Here is a 23,034-nt window from a genome sequence, read left to right on the forward strand (position 1 = left end):
TTTTTTTTATGACCCAAGAAGTGACTCATGTGTCTTAAAGCAGAAGGAATAAAGCAAGATCGGACTGTACAAGAGGGCTGCACTTTATTGGACACACAATCACAGCAAATTATGTACAAAAGAAGGCAGGTTCAGGTGCCTGCTGTCTTCTCACAGAAAAAAAACAAACAAACACACAGTTCTCACAAAATATCATGGCATCCACACTGATAAAATTATCTCCAGTTTCAGTAGGCATTTAAATTTTATATATCTCATATAATTGATCTATTTTCTGTAGTTATTTTTGTTCTTATGTCACACTACTCTACAAATGGGAGAATCGTAGCTGATTTCTCATGTTGAGGTGCGTTCAAGCCTTCTGATCCCTGGATGTTCAACACTCCCAGTCACTATCGTCATTACGTAACTTCACAGTAAGACTGAACATGCCCGTGTCACACATACTAAAATAATGCATCGTTTCTGGTTGTAAACCTCAAACATATATACCCACTTCTCTGACTGTTTCTTATAACTTTGAGAAAACATGAACTGTACGTAACTTCTTTTTTTTTTTCTAAACTGCACCGTGCGTTTGCTTGAGACTATACATGCATTGTTTTTGTATATACCTTTGTATCCATCATCATAGTTTATAATAAAAGATTATCTTTTGGACATAATCCAGTGAACTCTCTATGACTCAACCTATTTACAAGTCAATTTTGTTATTATTTTTTATTTATGTTTGATGCCAAGATTTTTGAACATCCACACATTCAAGTAAAAATCTCAGATACATACTAAAGAATGTAGATTAAGCATCAGAAAAGAAATACAAATGCAAAATCATAGACTTCATAGTTCTCCACATGATTCGTTAATAAATCTGTCTTTTACCATTTTAAAAGTTTAGCTTAAACGCTACTTAAAGCCACAAACAGGAGCAGTATAAGCAACATAATGTACACTTATAGTCTCTAAACCTTTTAATCCACATTCCTGCCATCTCAATTAACATGCAAACAAAAAAAAAAAGAGAGTAAAATAAAGAGAATTAAAGCCAAGTAACTTGCTTCAGTCAAAGCAGCAAGACCTCTTTTGAAGCCTTTGGAATTGTGTCACAGTAAGTACTACATTTTCTGTGTTTTTGACCATCTCCAGTGTCACTAATACCATTTAGATCACAAATACAGAATGGCAGAATAAAATGAGAAAAAGAAAAACACGTACAAAATAACCCAGACCTAGTAGCAAAATAAGCCCCTACTAACAGGCACTGGTCCAGCCTCTCACACTTTAACAGTAGGAGGCAAATGTGCAGACAAGCTGGACGAGTATTTTCAGGGAAAAGCTTTTTAAATCGTCATAATTACATAAAGCTCAACTCATTATTTGTAAAGAAAACCCTAGAATTTCAAAATTAACTTTAAAGTATATTACAGCGCCTAACAGTTATCTACACAGCTATTTTAAACAATATAAAAATGTTCTGCATATGAATAAATAATCTTAGTGTGAAATGTAATATCTCTGAATGAATTAAAAAAGAAAAATTTGTACAAAATGGTCACTAATATATAAATCAGAAGATATGAGGACATTTTACAGTATAGAACTTAATCTAGGCCTAAATATTTATGTATATATTCACATTTTTTTTCACAATTATATCATACACAAACATCTCACTTAGATATATTTATATATGTATAGTTCTCCTATGTTTAGTTTCAAGTTTGCATGGTTTTTTTTTCTGATTGCCAGAGTGTGCTCAACATGCCCCCAAGCCTGTTGAAATCACAGCCCACTAACACTTGTTTTGAGCAACAAAAAAGTCCAGGAGGCATTTTAATATGATTCTCTGGTTTCACTTAGGCTAAAATACCACATAGGAAAGTTACTGCTTTAAGGATTTCCTTTCCTCTATTCAACTCAGCTGGAATCTTCCTTACAGATCCAGAATGCACTAACAATGAGGCTGTGAGCTCGCACATTTGTGCTTTCAAGCAGTTTTCAATTTTCTTTAAAACAAAACAAACAAACAATAAAAAAAAAAAACAGGAACCAAACCAGGTTTCTGAAGCTCTTATTTGGGTAAAAGTGTTATTCTGTCAGTGCTGCTTGCAAGATCATTCAGGCACCAGGAAAAAACATTGCAGGTCCTTGGAGACAAACAGGCATAAATATGACAAAGGCAAAGAGGAATACCTTGGTAAAAGAGTAAGAGTGCTAAATACATATTGCACATCTTGCTTAGAACTGAACCTCATCAGAAATCATACCACCTTAACCTGAAGCTAACCGATTTTAACAGACCGCACACAAAAAGAACGCAAACTGAGAGCAAGGGGGAACAAGCAGCCGAATACTGTCTCCGACTGACACTTATTCTTTCATTCCAGCGCTCTCCATGGAGACGGGGCGAGTCAACGCTGGCCTTATTAAAATAGCCTTCAAACTCATGTCCTCAAACTAATCCTCGCTCCTCACGCCGCCTACTCTCTGACACGAGCCGCCTTTGCACATGTGTTAATCTCAATGCCCAAGAGGATCAGTTTCTTTGAGCCATTCCGGAGAACAGAAGGAAAGTGCAACTGTCCGTTTAACCTTGTCAACAAACAGCAAGGCAGCTTTCAAGCAAACACAAAGATCCTATAGCTATGGAATGGTTCATTATGAAGGATCTACATTAGAAAAACTCCCCCACTGTGATTTGTTGTAAATAAACAGCAGCCAGAGAAACACCAGCCACCCAAGATAGTGAAAGTCAAAACTAGACTGATGAACTGTGTAATTTATATATTTGTGCTCATTAGAGTTAATGCATGCATTAAACCCTTGTTCCCAAAAAGTTTGAGACAAAAAAAAAGGAAATTACCATAATTATTAAATTTACAAATAATTTTAATATTGTGATTTGAGCTTCAGAAGTAATAAAGACATTACCTATATTGAAGTAGTTGACATTTTTTGCAACTAATTCAGGTTATTTGACAAATACCTATCATGTGCCTTAGTAAGAATAAAATGGAATAATAATTTATGATTACTGCAACAACTAAACAAAAATTCCTTTCTGATGGCAACAAACCAATTTAGCACAAAGTCTTCCTTCATAAGCATGATTTAAAATTTCGCATCAACTTGCAGACATCGAAAATCATTTAATACAGGCACATCTCTGTTATAACAATATCATGTAAATGTAAATAAATTTCAGTAATTCAGTTTAAAAAGTGAAACTCATAAAAATTTATTAAAGTGTATTGAAGTGTATAGTTCTGTTAATCTTGGTATGGTTAGCAGCTATTAAAAACCCCAAAATTCAATTCACTCTTTCATATAAAATGCTGTGATACAGATGATGGCTGTGCTGGCTTTGACTTGATAACTACATAATGGACCAATATCCATTAAGAAGATAGCTGACTTTGATGTGAAGTAGGACATTGGACAGCCGAACAACAGCCAGGTCTTTTTTTTTCTAAGAAGAAGATTATGTCTGTAGTTCTGGATTAAAGTGACTAGAGAAATTTCTGGACATGTGATGACTCCAGTGAAGTCCACACCACCAAGTGAATCTCCATAAAACACTTAAATGGGATTTGCTTCAAAGTTCTCTTAAGACTAACTCTGACTGACTCTGTTCTGTGTCTTTTGTTTCATTCCAACTGTCTAAAATTGGGGATTTTTATTGCTGTAAGCCAAAATTATCAAAATTAACAGAAATAATAGTCAGATACATTTTACTTTCTCTAATGTTTTTATATGAGTTTCACTTATTGTGATGCATCTGTATATTGTTTAACATCAATAATACCTTCACACCCGTTTACAATAACATGTACACTAGATCGATGTTCTTGGCAAAAGGTTCTCCAGTCCTTTTTTGTGTCTAAATGCTAGTTTGAAAAGACTCTTGTATTCATATTTTTTGAAATAAAATAATTGTAAAGTTATATTGTTCCTATTTCACTCATTTTCAGTAAATTAACATTTTAAAGCCTCCTAACATATTTGATAACTAAGCTAATGAGGGATCTTGTGTTTTGAGACTGAACTGTGCTTTCTTTACATTTTATAATCTCTGACTCCCTCACAAGCGCCAAGAAATACATAATTTCTAAACATGTGCTGATTAAACGTATTTTTTAAAAATACATTTCAAACAGTAATTAAGTGCTACCACCTCTTTGGAGTCAAAGATAAAGTACAAACTACAGTATGATAAAATATGGGTGCTTTTTGGCAGATAATCCTGAAGTAACCATATCAATGGGAAACTATTTTATTTGGGTGAAATGTTCTGATCGCTGTGATCAGTTTCATCCGAGGGGCAGTATAGATTTGTATAAGATTAACAAAATGAAATAAAACTATTACACACACATTGTGTCTGTGCTGTACAGCTTAGCTTTACAAGGGCGTGCTTGAGTCTTTGGGATGGGAAACCTGTGAGATGTTACAGTGAAGACATCCTGATTGTCAATTAACTAGTTACACCACACACACAGTAAATCCACATTGGTTATATAGAGCCTCCTTTGTATTTCCCCTTCTTTCAGTGTAACTTTGTCTCCTTGCTTTATATCAAACAGAAATATGAAGATTCATGGCTGCTCGTAACAGTGTGCTTTTGTGAATAATGCTGCAATATTCTTGTTCCCAACAGATTAAAAAGGCTAGAAATGTTAACAATGATAGATGCATGAGTTTCATTTGCAGAGATACATACAAAATTTGAACCGCAACATTAAATTAGAAACCCAAAGGAATGTGCAGAGGAGGAAGAGCAATTATGTAAACTCTGTGAGTTCTAACAGAAGGCAAAATATAGCACCAATTTAAAATCTAAAAGTTGGTTGATGCAAGAAAAGAAAAGAATGCCCTTTTTGCAACAAACAGTTCAAAACCAAATTCATTACATCTGTCTTTTTTCTTATTTTCTCAGCAGATTTATTCTGCAAGGTTATGCAGGTAAAAAAGAGCAACATTATCCTAAACATATGTAACTACTGGACTCACTTGGTGATTATTGCGACTCTACTTTCATACACACAGTCTAGTTATGGAAACTATACCACGGACAGCTCACTAAATGAGAACATGTCCAACCACACCAACCTTGTAGCAGACAGCTGGTGGAAAAGCGAGGCCTGGCCTGTTTGTGTGCACTCTGTTGGGGAATCTGGCAAAAGGACTGCGTGGGAGACCATGCAGCCAGACGAGAGAAGGAAACTTGTCCAAAAAAGAAAAAGGAGTGAGAATATGAAGCATCCAGTCTGGTGTATTCAACATTAGTAAGAAAAAAAATGAAGAAAATATGCATCTACAGAATCCTGAAAGGAAATATGTGACAAGATAATTTTAGAATGATATTCTTCCATGTCCTCCTCCTCCTATTACTCTTTACTAAGAGTTGTCACCATCCTTGCTGTTGCTGAGTTGTTGGGGGCCATCAAGTCTTCCTTCTGGTGGGTTTGACAACCCCAGAGGAGAAGGTAAAGGAACCAAAAGGTGTGGGAGAGGAAGGAGACAGGGATGGAGTAGGGGTTGTGGGAGAAGAGGAAGATGTAGGGGTGGAGGGCAGGCTGCTGGGAAGAGAAGATGATGCTCTCTGCTCCCGGAGAAGGCGGCGTTGACGTAGAGCGGAAGAAAGGAGCAGAGCCTCGGTGCAGAGGCCGGAGGCTGACAGACTCGCTAGGAGCGCCTTTGCTTGGCTGGAGGAGACTGTCAGGGAGGGTATCCCCTCATGGGGGGGCATTCTCAAACCAGGTGCAAAAGCTGCTGCAGGAGTAGGCATTCGGCCTAAAAAAATGCTCGCTTTCAAATACGGTTCAGTGGTTCCAGCACGGTTGATCCCCAAGGCCTTGGAGTAGAGCAGGGACACAGAAGACAGGAGGGGGTGAAGGAGGAGCACAGAGAGATGAGGTTTTCAGGGGGCTGAAGTGGGAAATTATGAAAAATTTAAAAGTTCTAAAATTGGTTGTGGCTGGGCAGTGTTCCCTGTAGCAATTTCCTTCACCAGGGCATTCAAACACACCTGTGCAAGCATACATGCTTGCACAAACAAACACACTCACACCCGTCTAAGCACAACTTGGACTGAATACTAGAGATGTAAAAGGAGCTGGTTAAGTAAAGTGGGCAAATAAGTGTGCATCTTTGTAGTCACGTGAAAAGGAGGAGGAGACTGAAGAGGCTGGATGAGGGGACAGGTCGCTCACTGCTGCAGGGTAATGGTTGGAGCAGACAGGCAGGTCAGGAGGTGAAGGGCAGCACAGGGTCACACAAGGGGGCCAGGATTGATGAAGTATCAGAAGAAAACATGTTGTGGACGGGAAAGGAGGGGGAGTGAGAACAGGAGACAAACACAGGAGATTGTTATTCAGGTTGATATCAGCATGTGTGATGAAAGCCAAGACACAGGCCACCATCTGTACATGATGACAGAACCACTAATCCCACTAATAAGGTGCAACAGTGAAAAAAAAGACATATTACACTGTTGACTACCTTTACTTAGCTTATTTCTATGATGTTCATTCTTTGAAAACGCAACACACTCAGATGAACATGCAGAGCCACGCCTTTATTTTATTTCAAATAATTAATGTTTCGGCCAGTAGATGGCACTGTTTCAACAGAATGAAACTTGTGGGAAATGCATTTTTGAAGATGATTTTGTTTCTCGGGCGCTGATGTGAATGCATGTGACAGGAACCTTTTACATGCTGTAAGTGCAAGGCACAGAGTGTACAAAATACACCGAATGGAATGGGGTACAAAAAAAAAAGTTTAGTTAGGAAAGTTTTGTCACTTTTTCAAAAGAGCAAGGAAGGGGAAAACATGTCAAAGACTTTTGTTGTGGGAAATATAGCCAGCTGAGAGATTTACATTTGCTCTGCTTGAGATATTTTTCTCATACCTGACTCAAACTGGTATGCTGGTCTGTGAAGGAGATTTCCCTCCTTGTTTTGCACTTTCACAGCTTCCTGCCAAACGGGATGGTATGTCCCCACTAGCCCCACTTCGTGCTCATCACCTACAGCTAGCATGTTTTACTGTCGGGAGCCATGTAAGGCCAAACGGAGAATTGGATGGTTTGAGGCGTGAAACTTATGCCATTGTCATGCCCTCCTTGATCTGTGGCAAAGCAAACGAGGAGAAACAGGAGCTTTGAACTCTAGCACTTGAGCATATTGATTTGATTGGTCCTCATGCTTGAAATGCATTAGTCCCACTGACAGGGGGTTCAAGGAGAAGAGAAACTCGGTGCCTCCACATTTCTCACTGGAGAAATGTGTACTTTTAAAAATTCCATTAGAATAATCACACGCTGAACATTTTTGGAAAATCCATTGTGTTAATTTTATCATGTTTATTTAGTTGGGGAAAATAAATTAAGAGAAATTTGTTTTTGACTAAATCAGTGATGGCACAACTACTGGTACTTTTATAAAACTTTAGAAAGCATAAAGGGAGACTAGTCCTCTATAAAAGATCTCCGTAGATCCGTCAGAGTCCTGACTGGCCTCTGGTTGATCTAATTTCCTTTCCAGCTTACCCTTCAAGCTTTCTGAAAATATTTAGGTCATGAGAATGAGATGGCCATTGCAGAAGGTTGATTTTGGGTCTATTTTGAATCAGCTATAATTTTTGGATCATCACCAGATGATCTACCAACCACCCATTTTCAATTTTCTGAAAGAGACCTCCTCATTTAAAATGTCCTGTTTTTGCAAACAGAGTTATGATGGCTTGTACTTGAATAAAGTTTCGAGTTTTTAAATGAGAAAAAGGCCAACACCATCCTAGATAGTCCAACCTGCAAGCAAAAGGAACTTCCATCAATATTTATCCTGCGTTTTATGCCAAACATAAAACAACAAACATGGGGTGTTTGTTAAAAAAACATTACAGCTCAATCTGATCTTCCAAAAGCACATGGTTCATTTTATAGTCCCAGTAACTTTTAGCAAACTTCAAACATTTGTGATGATAGGAGACAAAGCTTTTATAATGGCATGCTTTCCCAAACAACAGATCTACTGTTCACTAACAAGAAGCCCTGGAGATGTTTTTACTCCTCTCACAGTCCTCCCCATTGGGCTTGAAGGCAGAAAAACAAACTTGCATTCAATTTCAGAGGAATTCTTAAATTCCTCTTTGTGTCTTGTCATAAATATATCCAAGGCACACATGAAGGTATACAAGCTACCATGTGAAACAAAAAAATCCAGTAAGTGTGACATTACTACTTTTGTCAATTGCTGTTCATCTAGAATTTCTCTATACTTCTGAATGTTGTCAAAACAAATGTTAGATGTTTTAACAAATGTTTTATTGTCAATTTATGCAGCAAAAGACGAGACTAGCTGAGAACTCTTTACACATCAATGTAGAAAATTGGTAAAGAAGTTGCTTAGTTCAATGTGGCAGATAAAACCAGCAAGTGGTACAACAACATTCTGTCCTAATTGGAACTGATGCATAGTTTGACCCATAAACCCGTATTTAAAATGCTAATGTTCTGGCACATGATGCAGAAGTTTATCCCTCAAATACTTTTTGTTGTTTTTGACATATTTTTTAATGTATTTTGGTTTTTAGTTGGATTAATAAGATGCGAAAAGAGCATGTTGCTCTTGTCAATTTGGAAAAACAAATTTAAGAAAAGTTCAATAAAAGTGTTACTATATAAAACTGGTTGGAAGTTTGCAAGCTAGTGTATTACTTTATGAATTGATGAGAATCAGCTTGTCCATGCTCCAAAATATATGTGACTGACAGAATTATCTTTGAGTTTGGGCTGACAGATCAGAAAAATGTGGAGAATAAAAATCATTCAGGTTTGAATAAGGATAAGGGAGTTCCCATCCAGATCTCTCTGCCAGTTTACTGGATACAACGCTTTATTCTCCAAAAGATAGTTTTCTGATAGTCTTTGCTCAACAATTCTTACTTTACCTTCACAATGCCTACTTTTCTCCACCTATAAAATAGAAAGCAACAAATGAATTTTGCCAAAGTTGCCTCTTTTTTTCTTCTCTTAGTTTAAATCAATTGTTTCATTTTTTTATTAACCATAAAATTGTACTAAACTGGCATGTAAACTGCTTTGGCACCGGTTTTGTCCTCGGACAATTAGCTTTGAGGGTCCAAAGCCCCTCTAAGAATACTGCTTTCACACATCCAGAGTCTTTCACAATAGCTGTTTTGAACAGTTTATGCACAAAAGAGACTGTGCAGTGTCAGTGTCATTTTGAAATAATAGGATTAATTTCCCTTTCAGTTGACAAGAGTAGGCATCTACTCAGCCTTCAAATCTGAGGGAATGAATAAAACCAACAAAGGATGATGGAAAAGGAAAAAAGGGGATGCTTGTGTAAATTGAAGAGTACAGGAAGCTGAAAAAGGGGGAGAAGAGACATAAAGCGGGAGAAATGTAAAAGATTTAATGACGGAAAGAGAGACGCCCTCTTCATATTAAATCATCTGTGATTGCCAGTGACTCGAGTGGCGGTTATTACTCAGCACTGCAGAGGTTCTTCCCAATCTTCTCAGTTTGAAGAGACCAAAGCCTCATTACTTCTCCATCTCCCAAATCTCTCTCTCTGCCAAACACATTCATTTCTCTGCAATCTACAAAACTTACTTTTGAGTCTGAAAGCGCTCTGGGTTATGAAGGTTTAGGTGCACTTCACTGCTTCTGTTATTTTTCAAATTACATTGACATTAAGCTTTTCTTGCCCCCATACACTGGCAAGAATCTTCTCCCAGCTTTGCTCGACCGACATGCTTCAGCGGTTTAATTTCCTAGCCTCTGGAGACCATCTAGCATCCTCATGTCCAGGTCTTTACTTTACATCACCTCTTTAAATGCTAACAAGTTCAAATATAAAAAAGAAAAAAACCCTGCAGGGACAACTATTGATCAAACGTATAACAACATTTATCTAAAATAGCTTTAAAATGGTATAAAGAATATAAAATTGCACTCATGTTTTCTCACCTCTTAAAAGCAGTCCATTAATAGTGCTTTGGGAAAATAATAATTTGAACCAACCAATATTTTTGTAAGTCTGTTCATGCACAAACAAAATGTTCAGTCCGAAGAGGCTTTTAGCATTACAATTACAAAAACCTACAACCAAACCATCAAATGAGCATCTACAGACAGTCTAACAAAGAAGGAGAACTGTCAACAAACCTGGTGACAAACTACAAGCTTCTCCACTAAGTCATGTTTTCTAGAAGTTTTACTACAGAACAATGGAAGCGTCTTTTTTGGTCACAAATATTTTTTGATCAAACACTATTTTAAAATCAGACCAAAAATTGTTCTCAAAAAGTTGCCAAAGTTGTAAAAGCCAGAATTCAATCAGTTTCTATTAGTAGAAAAACACTTCGCAGGAGATGAACCTTCACAGGAGAACTTGGCTTACCAAAATTACTTTCATGGTGCATGATTTGTCAGCACCATCATCTAGTGTAACATTAATGCAGGATTTGATGAAAAGAACTTCATAACTACAGTGAAACAGGGTGGTGGTGATGATCTGGGGTCCTTTGTTGCTTCTGTATCTGGATGACTTGACATAATTCATAAAACCATGAATTCACCTCTCTTTTAGAAAATCCTACAGTTAAAAATAATTCTAGTTGTTAAACTCAGAGATAAGCTAAAAAATTGAATCCCCAAAATATAAAATAAAGGAGTTTTACGTCCTAAACTTTGACAATATACCTTGAACCGGAAATGTTTGGTTGAAAAACTGCTAACGAGAATGAATTAAAGTTGCAAGTTGTTGTCGCCAATGGTGACATAATCAGGGATGGTGGTTAGGGAGTCATTACTTTTCACCCAATGCCGGGCTGGTTTTAATGACTTTTTCCATTATATAATAAAATAATCATTTCAAAATAAAAGAAATAAAAAGAAATACTTTTTTGTGGGACTGGACCATGTACAACTTTCACAGCATATGCTTTTTCTAGAGTTTTGGTTAACAGTCTGTTTCCATTAATTAAAATATAAATCCCTACAAAGAGAGACTTCATAATAATTATTTCCCACCCCAATTATTTGATAGTGTAATATCTAAAAGACAATGAGCTAAAAGTTGAATCATTTTGTTCCCAATTTTGTGCCCAGCATCTTGTCTGATGCATCAGTCCATGGTATCAAACAACTTATGTGTATTCTCCAAAAATGGTTTTAAATTCATGCAGTCCCTGCTGAAACCTGTCATATGAAGTCATATTCCCTAGCTGAGGGGTGAAGCATGCCGAGGACGTGCAACACTTGTGTAGAGATGATGTAACGGTCAAGGAAATAATTTATTCTTGAGTGGTGAATGAAAAAAAAGAAAACAATGGGTTCCAGAAATAGATGCTCACGATCTTAGTACTTAAACAACTTTCAAGGCTTACATGTATATGGGTATAGAAATCACATAGCAAAGACCAATGTCATTAATTTTGCCTTTAAGAAGGGTTTATTATACTAATCTTCAACATGATTTATCAAAATCAGAGCTAATGGTTAGATAATACCTGTTGCAAGCTCTGCATCTTCTGTAAGTCCTCTTTCTTGCCACCTTTAGTCTTCTCTGTGCTATTTTGCTGCAGGTGCTTCAGCTTTGAGGCAGCTGAGGAATGAATTTTACCAATGCTGGGATTATTCCCACCCTGAGAGAAAAACAAGACAGAGAAAAGCAGAACAGAAAGCCAATTTAATACAGACCTGCTTATACATTTCACTTCCTCTCTACAATACCGTCTGTTTCAACCATTGACATAAATTTACTTGAAAAGAGTTTGACTACATCAAGCAAACCAGTCTCCTGAGACAAGGAGGATTTTTTCTTTAAAGATTTGAGAAGATAGTTGATATAAAGTTGAGAAAATGCACTTCAGTGAAAAATACCCTCTATCAAGAGAGAATGGCACAGAACAGAATATAGAAAAGCAGCACTGAAAGTGACACTACGTGATCTAGCTTCACAGCAAGATCTGCAAAGCTCTGTGCTTAATTATCTTCCCCACTGAGCTAAACAATTCACTGCCTCTAACAAACACAAAAACAAATACACATTTCCATCCAGCTGTGCCTCTTCTGCACACAAAGACACAAGATAAAAGATTGTATCATTGCAAATACCTTGAACTTTCTCATTGTCAGTTCACAACTACAAACTTGTATGCCACGGATGTCCAAAGTATAGATCCATCCATCTTTCCATCAACTCTGACCACCTTGACTTTCCTAGTTGAAGCAGCTTCACATTATGGTGCTCCTATCACTGTGTTTTACTCCAGCATGTCCAAAGTGATGTAGAGGGTTTGTTTTGTTTCACACTATTTTGCATTTAAGCAATGTTTAGTTTAGACACCTCTGACAGGAGAGAAGCTTCTTCCACATGTTTGGTGTGTTCTTTAAAGGAAGCATGAGAAAGTTTGTTCTAGCTGTCTATATGGCTTTCATTAAATAGTGGCATTGTCACTCTTCCACTGACCTCATTATTCTGAAGTGCACAACCAATAGATTTACGGTCTACACACTCTCCCACTTTAATTTTAGTTAGTAACCTCCCTCCCCTGCTGTAGCCCAAACTTCTCCACAGTTGACCTGTCTACTGAGGTCTTTGGCATTCATGATGGTGTCGTTTCACTAATGTTTCCTAACAGACCTGTGTGTCCTTTGCAACTCAGTTGTGACTCAAATTGTAATTGATTAGTGGATTTGATTGAAGTTCATCAGCTTTAAGGGACAAATATTTAGGTCAAAACACTTTTAAATAATGAATTAGAAAATACAGTTAATAAAATACAAGAAAATGTCAATTGGGAATCACTGTAAAGTGTGTGAATATATTGGTGCATTATGGGTCCCTGACTAATGCGACTAATGCGCGGGACCCTAAAACTCCATTTCTCAACAAATACAAATACAGAGTTTTGTTAAATCTCCACTTTGGTTGCAGTTTTTATGAATAATAGTTTTCAGTGATATAAAGTTGAGTTTTTGCGTGGATTAAAGGCAAACCAAATAAAAATTTATAGGTTTTCCCAGATATCCAGCTACATATGAACTAGACCAATTGTTAACACTCAGTAAATTGGCTGTCCTTTGGTTTAAGTTCAACTTCTATTTCTTTTTGAAAATGTGAACCACAATTCAGTAATAAGGGAGACTTCTTGTCTGAATTTAATTTGCAGCACATGTTCGACCAGAATAGGGAGAAGGGTTCTGTTGGAATGATCAACATGATTGAAGCTGGAGTGATGAAATAATGTGTGAAGACTCTGTAATCCTCAGCCATTCCCGTAGGAACGCTCCATGGCTCCACATCAGAGGGCTGAAACTCGCTATGACAGCGACTGTCAAGTATTTCAGTGGGAGGATGCTTTCCAGGCAAGAGTCAATACTACGCAAACCGTCAAGTCATCTTGGCACAAAGAAAGCTGTACTAGGGATGCTTTAAGCCTTTTGCTAATTGCTAAGCTTTTGTCACTTTGCGGTCAGCTGGAGGTGAAATGAAAAGAGGCGGCTCATTATATCCGAGGACAAGAAGTTCATTACATGGTCATAAACTATATTAGGCTATGGAATAGGAAACAGACTTGGGTTTTTCTGCATAATAATTCCTCAAAACAATTTTATCTTCAATAATCTTATGTAAAAGAGGCAACCCAAATGTATTTTATTGCCTTGTGAAAACAGTACAAAAAAAATCTCATTGCACATGCAGTGGCAATACCCTTTAATGCACGATTTAGGAAAATGTAAAATATGCCCTGAAGGTTGGTTAAAAATTTAAATGATTGTATTGTTAACTGCTTTGCTGGAGGGAAAGGAAGTTGATTTCAAGGCAAGGCTCATAAGCAAAAAATAGAAATGATAAAGTTCAGGCATTACCTATGAATATATTTAACAGGAGAGGAGAAATGAGCAAGTGTCAGAGAAGTTTGGAAGGGAAATAATTACTGTTGCACGGCTCAGCAGGAGAGCAACTCCAGTTTGAAGAACAGAAAGAGAAGAAGACAGGGAGTCTGTTGTCTGTCCTTTGTACATATTTTTGATCTTAAATAAAATTACATGCGGAATGAGTCAGGGAGCAGACATCAGAGGCTTGAAAGAGAATTTCCAGTAGTCATCTGCTGAGAAGAAGGAAAACAGACCATGCTGCTTCAGAGTGACAGATGTGCACAGCAGCAGCAACAAACAATGGACCTGAATTGATGCTGGTTTGGGTGGAACTGGTGGCCTCCTGGTCTCTGACATCAGACTCCCAGTGTGCTGTGCTGGAATACTTCTGGTGGCTGACTCAGTGTAGAGCGTCTCTCTCGTAGGATGGCTACTGATCTCTATTAAGGTGTTCTCCAGCTCTCGAATAGTCTCCTCCAAACTGTCCAGCCTCTTGTAGGTGCTGAGTCGGACCTCCTGCGTCATCCTTTTCTGACTAGATGAGCTACTTTTAGAATCACAATTACTCTGCTGTACTCTAACATCATCAGTATGCTGAAACGTTAGCACGTCGTCCCCTGTTTCAATCCCTCTACTTAGAGCCTCCATGAGGGATTGTTGCTGGGTCAGTTGGTGGAAGGATCTTGATCTTGATTTAGGAACTGGATTGGATGACTCTAGAAGGGAATACAGCAGTCTGTATGTATCTTTCAATGTATTTCCCTCCCTGAATATTATAAGCAGAGGCCGTTCAATCAGCTCTTCTTCAGAAATGTCTTCATTCTGTGCTGAAATAGTTAGAGTTTTAAGGTCTATACTCTTCAGTTCTTGAACGTCGTGAGGAGACACCCATCTCATCTCCATGTCTGTCAGAAGCAGGGAGATTTCTTGGTCTTGTTTGAGAACACATTTGTTTCCTTCTGAAGGTATTCCCCTTGAAAACACATTCTTATGGACCATATGCTGATTGCGCAAATTGTGTGCTGGATTATCTTGTACAGGGTAATTTGTTGAATCTCTGACAGAATTTTCTGCAGCAGTGAGTGAGTCTGGCAAACATTCTGTCAGCACGATGAGGGGGACTGGAGATAAATTCCTTCCCTATAAATAAAGAAAGCACTTAATGTATAAATAGAAACACATCAACTAGTTAAACCTCTACAAAAAATGTAAGAAAACCTGACAGATATGACATATGTATAAATGCATATGTATGTATGTAATTATAGATAATTAGCATACATGCAGCTGTAAGTTTGGGACCTAATTACAAAAATTACATACAAGGGAAAAAAGTAGGAAACAGGATAGGTTCGTTTGCTCTCACTTAAAGGTTGATCCTCCCATAAGGAAAAATTATGTCTCCATTCCTCTGGATTTCTCAATATGAAGTGACTGTTTTCAATGAGATCACTGGTGCCAATCTTATTGGTACAACCCACTTTATTGGTATAAGATTTCTCAACCTGAACACACAAAGAGTTAAATGGAACCAATTTTGATGGAGTCATAATTCTCAAAACAGAATTAATCATAATATTAATTCTTTATTTGTCCTTAAATCAGGAAATTCTGTGTTTTCAAGAACACAGTGGATCTGAAAAACACTGAATTTAAAAATTGACCAAAATTTGGATTGTTGCTTAAAAGTTTTCCAGGTATTTAATCGGATTTGACCAAAAGCTTTTGCAAGTTTAAGATAGCAATTATCTTCTTATTTTCATCATAACTCATCCACTTTAGACTTGAGTTTTGAATAATAATGTTTTGTCACACATTTATTTGCGATATCTTGCTATAAATTATGACACAGTCTGGTAGATACAATTAGTGCACAGTCACACATGATAATTATCAGTTTAACCCTCTAATGAATGTAAAGCTTGTGCAAAATGGCTTTAGGTTTTCTTGTCTGCACATGAATGTCAAAAAAAAATCAGCAGCAGTTGTGTGGTCATGAGGCTTAAGCCGAGAAGGTTAAAAGTGCATGCGGTCAAAAACTGAGCAGTAGTTACACTGAAGGTAGTTAAGAAGTAAAAGAGACATAAGGGAACAATCCAGACTGTTCATGGCCAGCAAGAGTGTTACCTCAGAGGCCTCAAGAGGAGACACGTCTAGCCTGGAGGGGGAAGTGTTTTTCCTGACGTGTGGACTAACGGGGAGGAAAAGTGAAGTAGGGCGAGAGAGCCTTATTGGGGCTCTCTCAAACAGCTGGAGAGGCAAAACAGAGGTTAAAAGAACGTCACGGTAACAAAACAACAACCACTGACAAATCCAAATCAAGTATTATTAAGTCTTTGTTGCATCAAGTTTTCAGGCAGCCCATCTTAAACACAGAACACACAGCTCTTGGGGTCCATCTGTCTGTGAGTCCTGGTTGATGATGTGTGTGACTGAGCATTATGTGATCTTTGGGCTTTCTCGGTGCCAAGGGCAGGAGGGACATATGGCACCTGGTGCTTGAACATGTGGTAATGATGATGAGCGTATCTGCAAATGCCCTTAGAGTGTGTATGTACTCTCGTAACCCCTCGGCACTTACTGGATGTCACGTTCATAGCTATAAAGCGCAGTTTGGCCATTGATTGAGCAACATTATCACAGTAAAAGTATAATCAAATTGATATACAATCCATATTTCATTTACCTCAAGCTCGGCAGCAATCTTTTCCTCCTCTCCTTGTTCCTTCTCTCCAGAAGCGAGCGTCGGGGGTGTCGATGCAGGGCGAGGGTTTTCTGACATGGTCCTTCTCAGTTTTATGTGAGGCTTTTGAGTGTCATTCTCTTCAGATTCTGATTTCTAATAAAACAAAAAAATTATTAAGACATGATCTAAAGCAGCAAAGAATATTTTCTGTTTATTAGGACAGAAAATATTCAGCAAATGAACAAATTAGTTTTCATAAGACTGTATTGATTTGATGGTTTCTTTCTCTTGTACCTTTATGCTTTTTCCAGGAATTAATGGCTCTCCACTGCGAGATGTCACTCCTGGAGATGAAGGGAAACTACGCCTAGGCGGAGGAGGAGGAGGAGACTTGGACGGTTTTTCTGTGCGATATCGTGGTACTGTCAACTCATCTGGACAAGTGAAAAAAAAAATATGATAGAGAAGCTTATAAGTTAACAAAACTGGTTGCAGTAAATATAGTGATTCATACTTTTGAAAGTCATAGCCTTACCAGAGCCACGCCTGGATCCCCCCTCTTTTGCTGAAAGCTTGTTTTGTGGCTTGCTACTGCGGTGCTCTGTTGTTGACGCCGCACTCTGAGGGTTCTGGACTGATGGTGTGTTGGAAGAGGGCTTGATCTGCTTGGCAGCAAAGTCCAGGTCTGGAATAGCCTTCATCAGCTCGGCCTGGGTCTCCTCCAGCAAGCGGTTGATGTCCTGAGCACTGTACTGTGTAAGACTGGCCCGCTTCTCCTCCCAGTCCCGCTCTGCTGCCTGTAAAGTGAATGACGGCAACCAGAATAGTGTTGTCTCAGGCCTGTTTCACATCAGATTAAGACTGCCAGATGGCTATAAAAATCCCCAAGACCAGTCCGATGTTAATGGATTCCAGCAAATTGGGAAAATTGAATTTCAGTGTGAAAGCAAATCTATAGATACCAACATTTCAGTACTGGCGAAATAGGTTTTTAGCTGGAGCTTCCTTGGCTGTCCAGTCACAATGGACATGGGTATCACATCTGCATTCAGCAACTTTTCATAATTTGACACTTTTTTGCTCATCCAAAATGTATATTTTCATAGGAAATGAAAAAGGTCTCTCTCAAAAGATGTAAAATAAGAATTCATTTAAAAAAATGTTGTTGTTTTTTAATCATTTGATGAAAAAGATATGGAGAGAATTATTTATACCATTCAAATTAATCAGTAGAGAAATATTTATTGGCATTATGGCGAATAAAGTAATCTTATAATTGGGGATTGTATTTTTACACACATACACAACTATCAGTATTTTTATTAACCGATCAGCAGCACATGATGTTTTCTGTGCAGCACTCAATGTGCCATGTTGTGCAATTATTTTAAATTGGCACAGTGCATATCTTAGCAGGGGCAGTTAAAAAGAATCAAATTCCAAAAGTGTTTATGTTTTTCCACAGATCACCATGAGATGATCCCCCCCAAGTCACAGTGAGCAGAGTTGCACTTAACACAACAAAAATAACATACTAAGGCCTATGGGCCACTGCTTGTGCTTTTTCCTCCTTATCCTCTCTGACACCAGTGCTTCTCTTTAACAGCATGACAAAGGCATTTTGCATTAGCACTGAAGCCTTCAGCTTTTCCTCTTTCTCTTGTCAACCTGATATATGTGCAATTTTGAGGTGTGTGTGCGTTTTATCCTTCTGGGAGCCTTAATTCGTGGAGGTATCCAGTGTAGGTATTTTTTTATTCATTGGAGAGTGTAGATTATTTGTTTCAGCTATTTAGTGAAATTTTTTTACTGCCAGAGTATTGACAAGATCCCATGTGGATAGCAGTGTCAGTGCACATATTCTTAAGCCGTAAACAAACTCTCCATGGTTGCTCATTTTATAAACTCTCTAAAGACCTAGTAACACAGGTATATAAAGGACACATAGATAAGCAGACACTGCTGGAACAACTTCCACCAGCTTTATTTGGGGTGGAATAAGTTTTAGAGAAATAAAGAAAAATGTAATTAAAGAAATTGCCTTACCAGTCGGACTTCCATTGATAAAGCTTTGTCAGCGGCAGCACGCCGCTCCAACTCCTCTAGGGCTTTGCCTTTGTGAGGAACAGGAGGATAATTGTCCTTATGAGGACCGGATGGGTTTCCGAGACTACGGCTGAGGCTTGAGTGAGGGTTCCAGTTAGACAAGCTGTTACCTCCTCCAATGTCATTGATAGTTAGCGGTGGACTGGTAGGAATGTCAAAACTTGAAAATTTTTGCAAGTCGTCATTGTGCTTTGATGAGGGGCTAGAAAAGTTGTCCTGCTTTTTCCAAACCCCTTCATTTGCTTGCCTGGCAAGACAAGGAAGAAAAAAAAATCCTTAATCAAGTCTGTGAAATGTTTCCTTTAAACTTGAGTGTGACAAGATTATTACTGAGAATAATTAAGATTATTAAGAAGCTTTTCAGGACTAATCCTGATAAGAAAATCTCCTTCACTCTTCCTAAAAATCACAAAGCATATTTATGAGAATAAAAATAGCTTTGAAAGTACTTTCAGCTGGAATTTATGATTACTGAATGCTTCTTTTCTTTAAAATTTCATAGTGTTATTTCTTCATAAAACAATATTGTCAATGAAAGCCAATAAAATACATTAAAATCTGCATTTAGTGCCATGAAGAAAGCATTACTCGATGTTTTTTTCCCTTAAAAGTTTGGAGTCTTCTGGCATGCTATTTGACATGCTTAAATATTTCAAATCAAAGTTAATTTTTTTATTTAGAATATATCAAATTTAAGGGAAATGTCAAAACTTACTTCAAACTATTTAACAATGAATTGACTGAAAGATGTTAGACGGGCAAATGCACTATCAGGGTCTGCAGAGCCGCTAGTCCCAAACAAAGTGACTTCTATTTTGGTTTTGTTTATTCTACATGGAGGAAAATTGAGTGCATCCAGGGCTTGAAGTTATTTAGAAAGTCCATTACAGTTTTCAGTAAATCATTCTTTATTGTATGGTGAAATTATACACTCTGAAGATGGACCTAGGGGTAAAATGTAGAATTAGAACAGGAGAGGACTCAAAGTCAGCCTGAGGAACTCCACGTTTAAGTTGCTGAAGAAAAGCTTTGATTGATCAACATGAACTGAGAAAACCCTGTCTGTCAGATATGATTTATCAAAAAAATAAATAATATCTAACAAATATCTTTTGGGTAAATGGACAAAATGGTTTCAAATTGAGGTCACTGAAAAAAAAATAAACTATCCAATCCAACTGTGCCCTATGTGTAAATATAACTGCCCTCTCGATAACTCATCCTTGTGATTAGCCATATTTATCTGGTGTTGTTTCTATAGTCAGATTACTTCTTGAAGAAAGCTAAAAGACCACAAGAAGCAATACAATATGTTCTGACCTAAGGAAATCCAAGAAGAGATGAGAAACATAACCATCAACATCTATCAGTCTAAAAAGGGGTTAAAAACCCGTTTCTAAGCCTTTGGGATGCCAACAAAACACAGTGAAAGCTATTATCCACAAATGGAGAAAGAATGAAACAGTGGTGAACCTTTACTAAGCTGGCTTAACCAATGCTACCACAGAAATCTGCAAGAGGGAAACAATTCTTCACATCACTCTATCGGCTTGCTCGACACTTCAGTCTGAGCCTAAAGCTGCCAAATGTGCTATTCTCCACCTTCAGAGCAGTTTCATACTTGCGCATTGTGGCGAGGGTGTCAGTTATAGTCTTGCAGCGTTTTAACAGGGCATCTAGTCTGTGCGGTTCTTCTTTGAGGAATTTCACAGCTTCTACCTCCACCCGCAGCACCACCCGCATCTTGCTCTGCAGGCTCGGGAATTGATCTGTAGTAAAAAAGCAGAAGAGCGACACAAAACAGGTATGCTTTTACAAAAGACCTCTCAAGGATACTGAAAGCCTTTCATGTTAATTAAATGGTCTATTTTTTGAGCTACTGCAAATGGTCAGCAAGTTCATTCATACAGTGAGCAAAGCAAGAGTGATTAAACATTGCAGACTGGCTGTGGGTGACTAAAAGATAATCAGCGCCTCGGTGAGTAATTAGTAGAAAATAAACTGACTACTAGTCGTAACGATCATTTTCTGTGTTGTGCAGTGCATAGTGTGAGGGATGAGCCGGCATGACTCACTTTTCAACTCTGTGAGTGTTTCTCCCAGCTTTCTCAGAACTGTAGCCTTCTCCTCCAGCTCCTGCACCGTCACCAGCTTGTGGTTGACAGACGACTCCTTCTGGATCTCCTCCACTGATTTCTCCAGGTCACTGAGACAGAACAAACAGAAGGTTGAGCATCAGGGATTTTTCTTTCATGATCACGTTTTATTCAAATTAAAACTTGATCACATCAGAAATGTGTTAATAAAGTGTTAATTAATCTGCTGTCAATAAACAGCCTGTTGATAAACTAGTTATGGACAGCTGAACTGAAGGAGTATGCAGTGGTATCTGAAAAGCTATTTGCATAAACCGTGACTGAAAAAAAAAAGTCAAATTATGTACCTATCATATCTTCAAGAGCACAGATTTCATGCAAATGTGAAATTATAACATTGTTATAGCATAACTGCAAGGCCAAACAGCATTCTTTTATTGAAAGCAGAGTAGGTAATGAATGAAAGCAGGTGGCTACATTTGGTGGGGAAGAAAAACAAATACTGATTAGCAAAGATCTCTAAGAGTTCAACCAATTATTCAGAAATGTGTAGTGATTTAGGGGCTTAGCAATTCCACATATAAGAGCGAAGCAACTTACAATATCTGATGATTAAATCTCAAGGTAGTTCTCACTTTCATCTTTGCACTCATTCTAATTAGTTACTGGACAGCTATGTATTTCAGATCTTAATAAGCATCTTGTCCATTGTCAGGCTTAATTACAGTTAAATTTCTTCATATCACCAAGTCATTCTGTAATTCATTAAGCTGCAAAAGCTGAACTTTTCTCTGATGTACCAACTCCATGTGGAATGTATAACTTTTGCTATATTTCAAATAGAATAGAGGAGAAAATCACACACTGTTGCCTCATAGACATGCAAATAAAAACGTTCTATTATTGGACAAAATATTAATACAAAGTTTTTAGATTTAGATAGTAGGTTGTTTTACTTTATGCTTTTAATAATCTTATGTGACTGACTGGAGCTGCTGGATGATGAGTTCTTCTTCATTGAGGTACTTGAGTCTTTCCTCCTCCACAAGGAGGCGTTGTCTCTGCAAAGGATCTTCTTGCTTCCGCAGGGCATCTGCTACACGTACGTTCAGCTCAGCCTCTGTCCGCTTCAGCAGAGTTCGCACGGAATCCTGGTTCTCCATCTGCACACAAAAAACATTTAAAATCAAGACAACAGGAAGACAAGAATGCTAGCAATCCTTGAAAAGTATTGGACTGTGCCTTGTAGAAGTATTCACAGCCCTTGCATTAATTTTATACTTGGAATACATTTTACACCAGTAGACCCTGTATATTTACAAGGTATTCAGAAGGTATTCAGATTTTCTTGAGTTTATGTAAGGGAGTCAGAATAAGTAAGGGAGATTAATAAAAGTTTAAAATTTAAATTTTAAAATAAAAAAAATAATTTTATTTTTCATCCACTTAGTCATTTATGTGGTGGTCCATAACTTCACACACCACTCCTCCCTCCATCAAAGTTTGTTGTTGTAATATAACAAAGGTTGACAAAGTAAAGCTGTTTGAATTATTAACAGATTATGTCATTGTTTATTTTGCTGATCTTCAAACACAAGACATTATTAAAGATAGAAATTCTGCAGCTGCAGAGAATATATTCAGTGTGGTGAGAAAAAATTATTTACAAACTTTACAATCTTGAGACTTCCACACTTGTTTTGCTTAAATTTTAATTTGCACAAAATATTTCTCCTAGCACTAAGTTCAGAAGTTCTGAGAAAAACAAAGAATGCCCATGGCGGAATCACTTGAGCATGAACTGAGCTCTCTGTCTGTGTTGTAAATGCAACATTCTGCAGGCCTGCTCCACGTAACACAAAACCCTGGTTTGAAATCACCTGCTAAGCCAGAAAAAATTAATAATTTATTAGCTGTCTGTTTGAGCAAGACAACAGTATCACTAACATGCAGAATAACATTGTATTCCCAACTGACAGCAGCTGCATTCCTGTAGACTCAGGAGTGCAGCAAAAATTTAAGTAAAAATATTTAATGCATTTACATGTTTTTAATCTTCCAGTGTGCTGCCTTGTCTCTAAATTTTAACTACTCACCCTTTTCCTTGACGTTATGTATAATTCATATAGCTCATGCAAAATTGAAGCAGAAGGCCAGTGCTTTGGGCAACAACAATAACCCAGGTGTAGAGGTCATACTCTGACAAATACACATGCAAACAATAACCT

At 37.7% G+C, this 23,034-nt stretch overlaps 1 protein-coding gene across 5 annotated transcripts in view; it reads right to left on the bottom strand.

The window, feature by feature from the left end:
* Positions 1 to 62: 62 nt before the first annotated feature.
* srcin1a (SRC kinase signaling inhibitor 1a) overlaps positions 63 to 23,034 on the bottom strand; it is a 104,200-nt gene continuing 81,228 nt past the window's right edge. For all 5 annotated transcript variants that reach the window (XM_055021520.1, XM_055021519.1, XM_055021518.1 and 2 more), the window contains 9 exons: positions 21,794 to 21,969; positions 20,786 to 20,916; positions 20,332 to 20,479; positions 18,651 to 18,957; positions 17,140 to 17,401; positions 16,899 to 17,038; positions 16,605 to 16,757; positions 11,545 to 11,679; positions 63 to 6,214 (listed from right to left, as the gene is read on the bottom strand). In XM_055021520.1, the coding sequence (XP_054877495.1) occupies positions 6,209 to 6,214; positions 11,545 to 11,679; positions 16,605 to 16,757; positions 16,899 to 17,038; positions 17,140 to 17,401; positions 18,651 to 18,957; positions 20,332 to 20,479; positions 20,786 to 20,916; positions 21,794 to 21,969 (1,458 nt within the window). In that variant the 3' untranslated portion in view covers positions 63 to 6,208. The remainder of the gene's footprint in view (positions 6,215 to 11,544; positions 11,680 to 16,604; positions 16,758 to 16,898; positions 17,039 to 17,139; positions 17,402 to 18,650; positions 18,958 to 20,331; positions 20,480 to 20,785; positions 20,917 to 21,793; positions 21,970 to 23,034) is intronic.

This window comes from Poeciliopsis prolifica, unplaced genomic scaffold, assembly GCF_027474105.1.
Source record: "Poeciliopsis prolifica strain line A6 unplaced genomic scaffold, Auburn_PproV2 SCAFFOLD077, whole genome shotgun sequence".
NCBI lineage: Eukaryota > Metazoa > Chordata > Actinopteri > Cyprinodontiformes > Poeciliidae > Poeciliopsis > Poeciliopsis prolifica.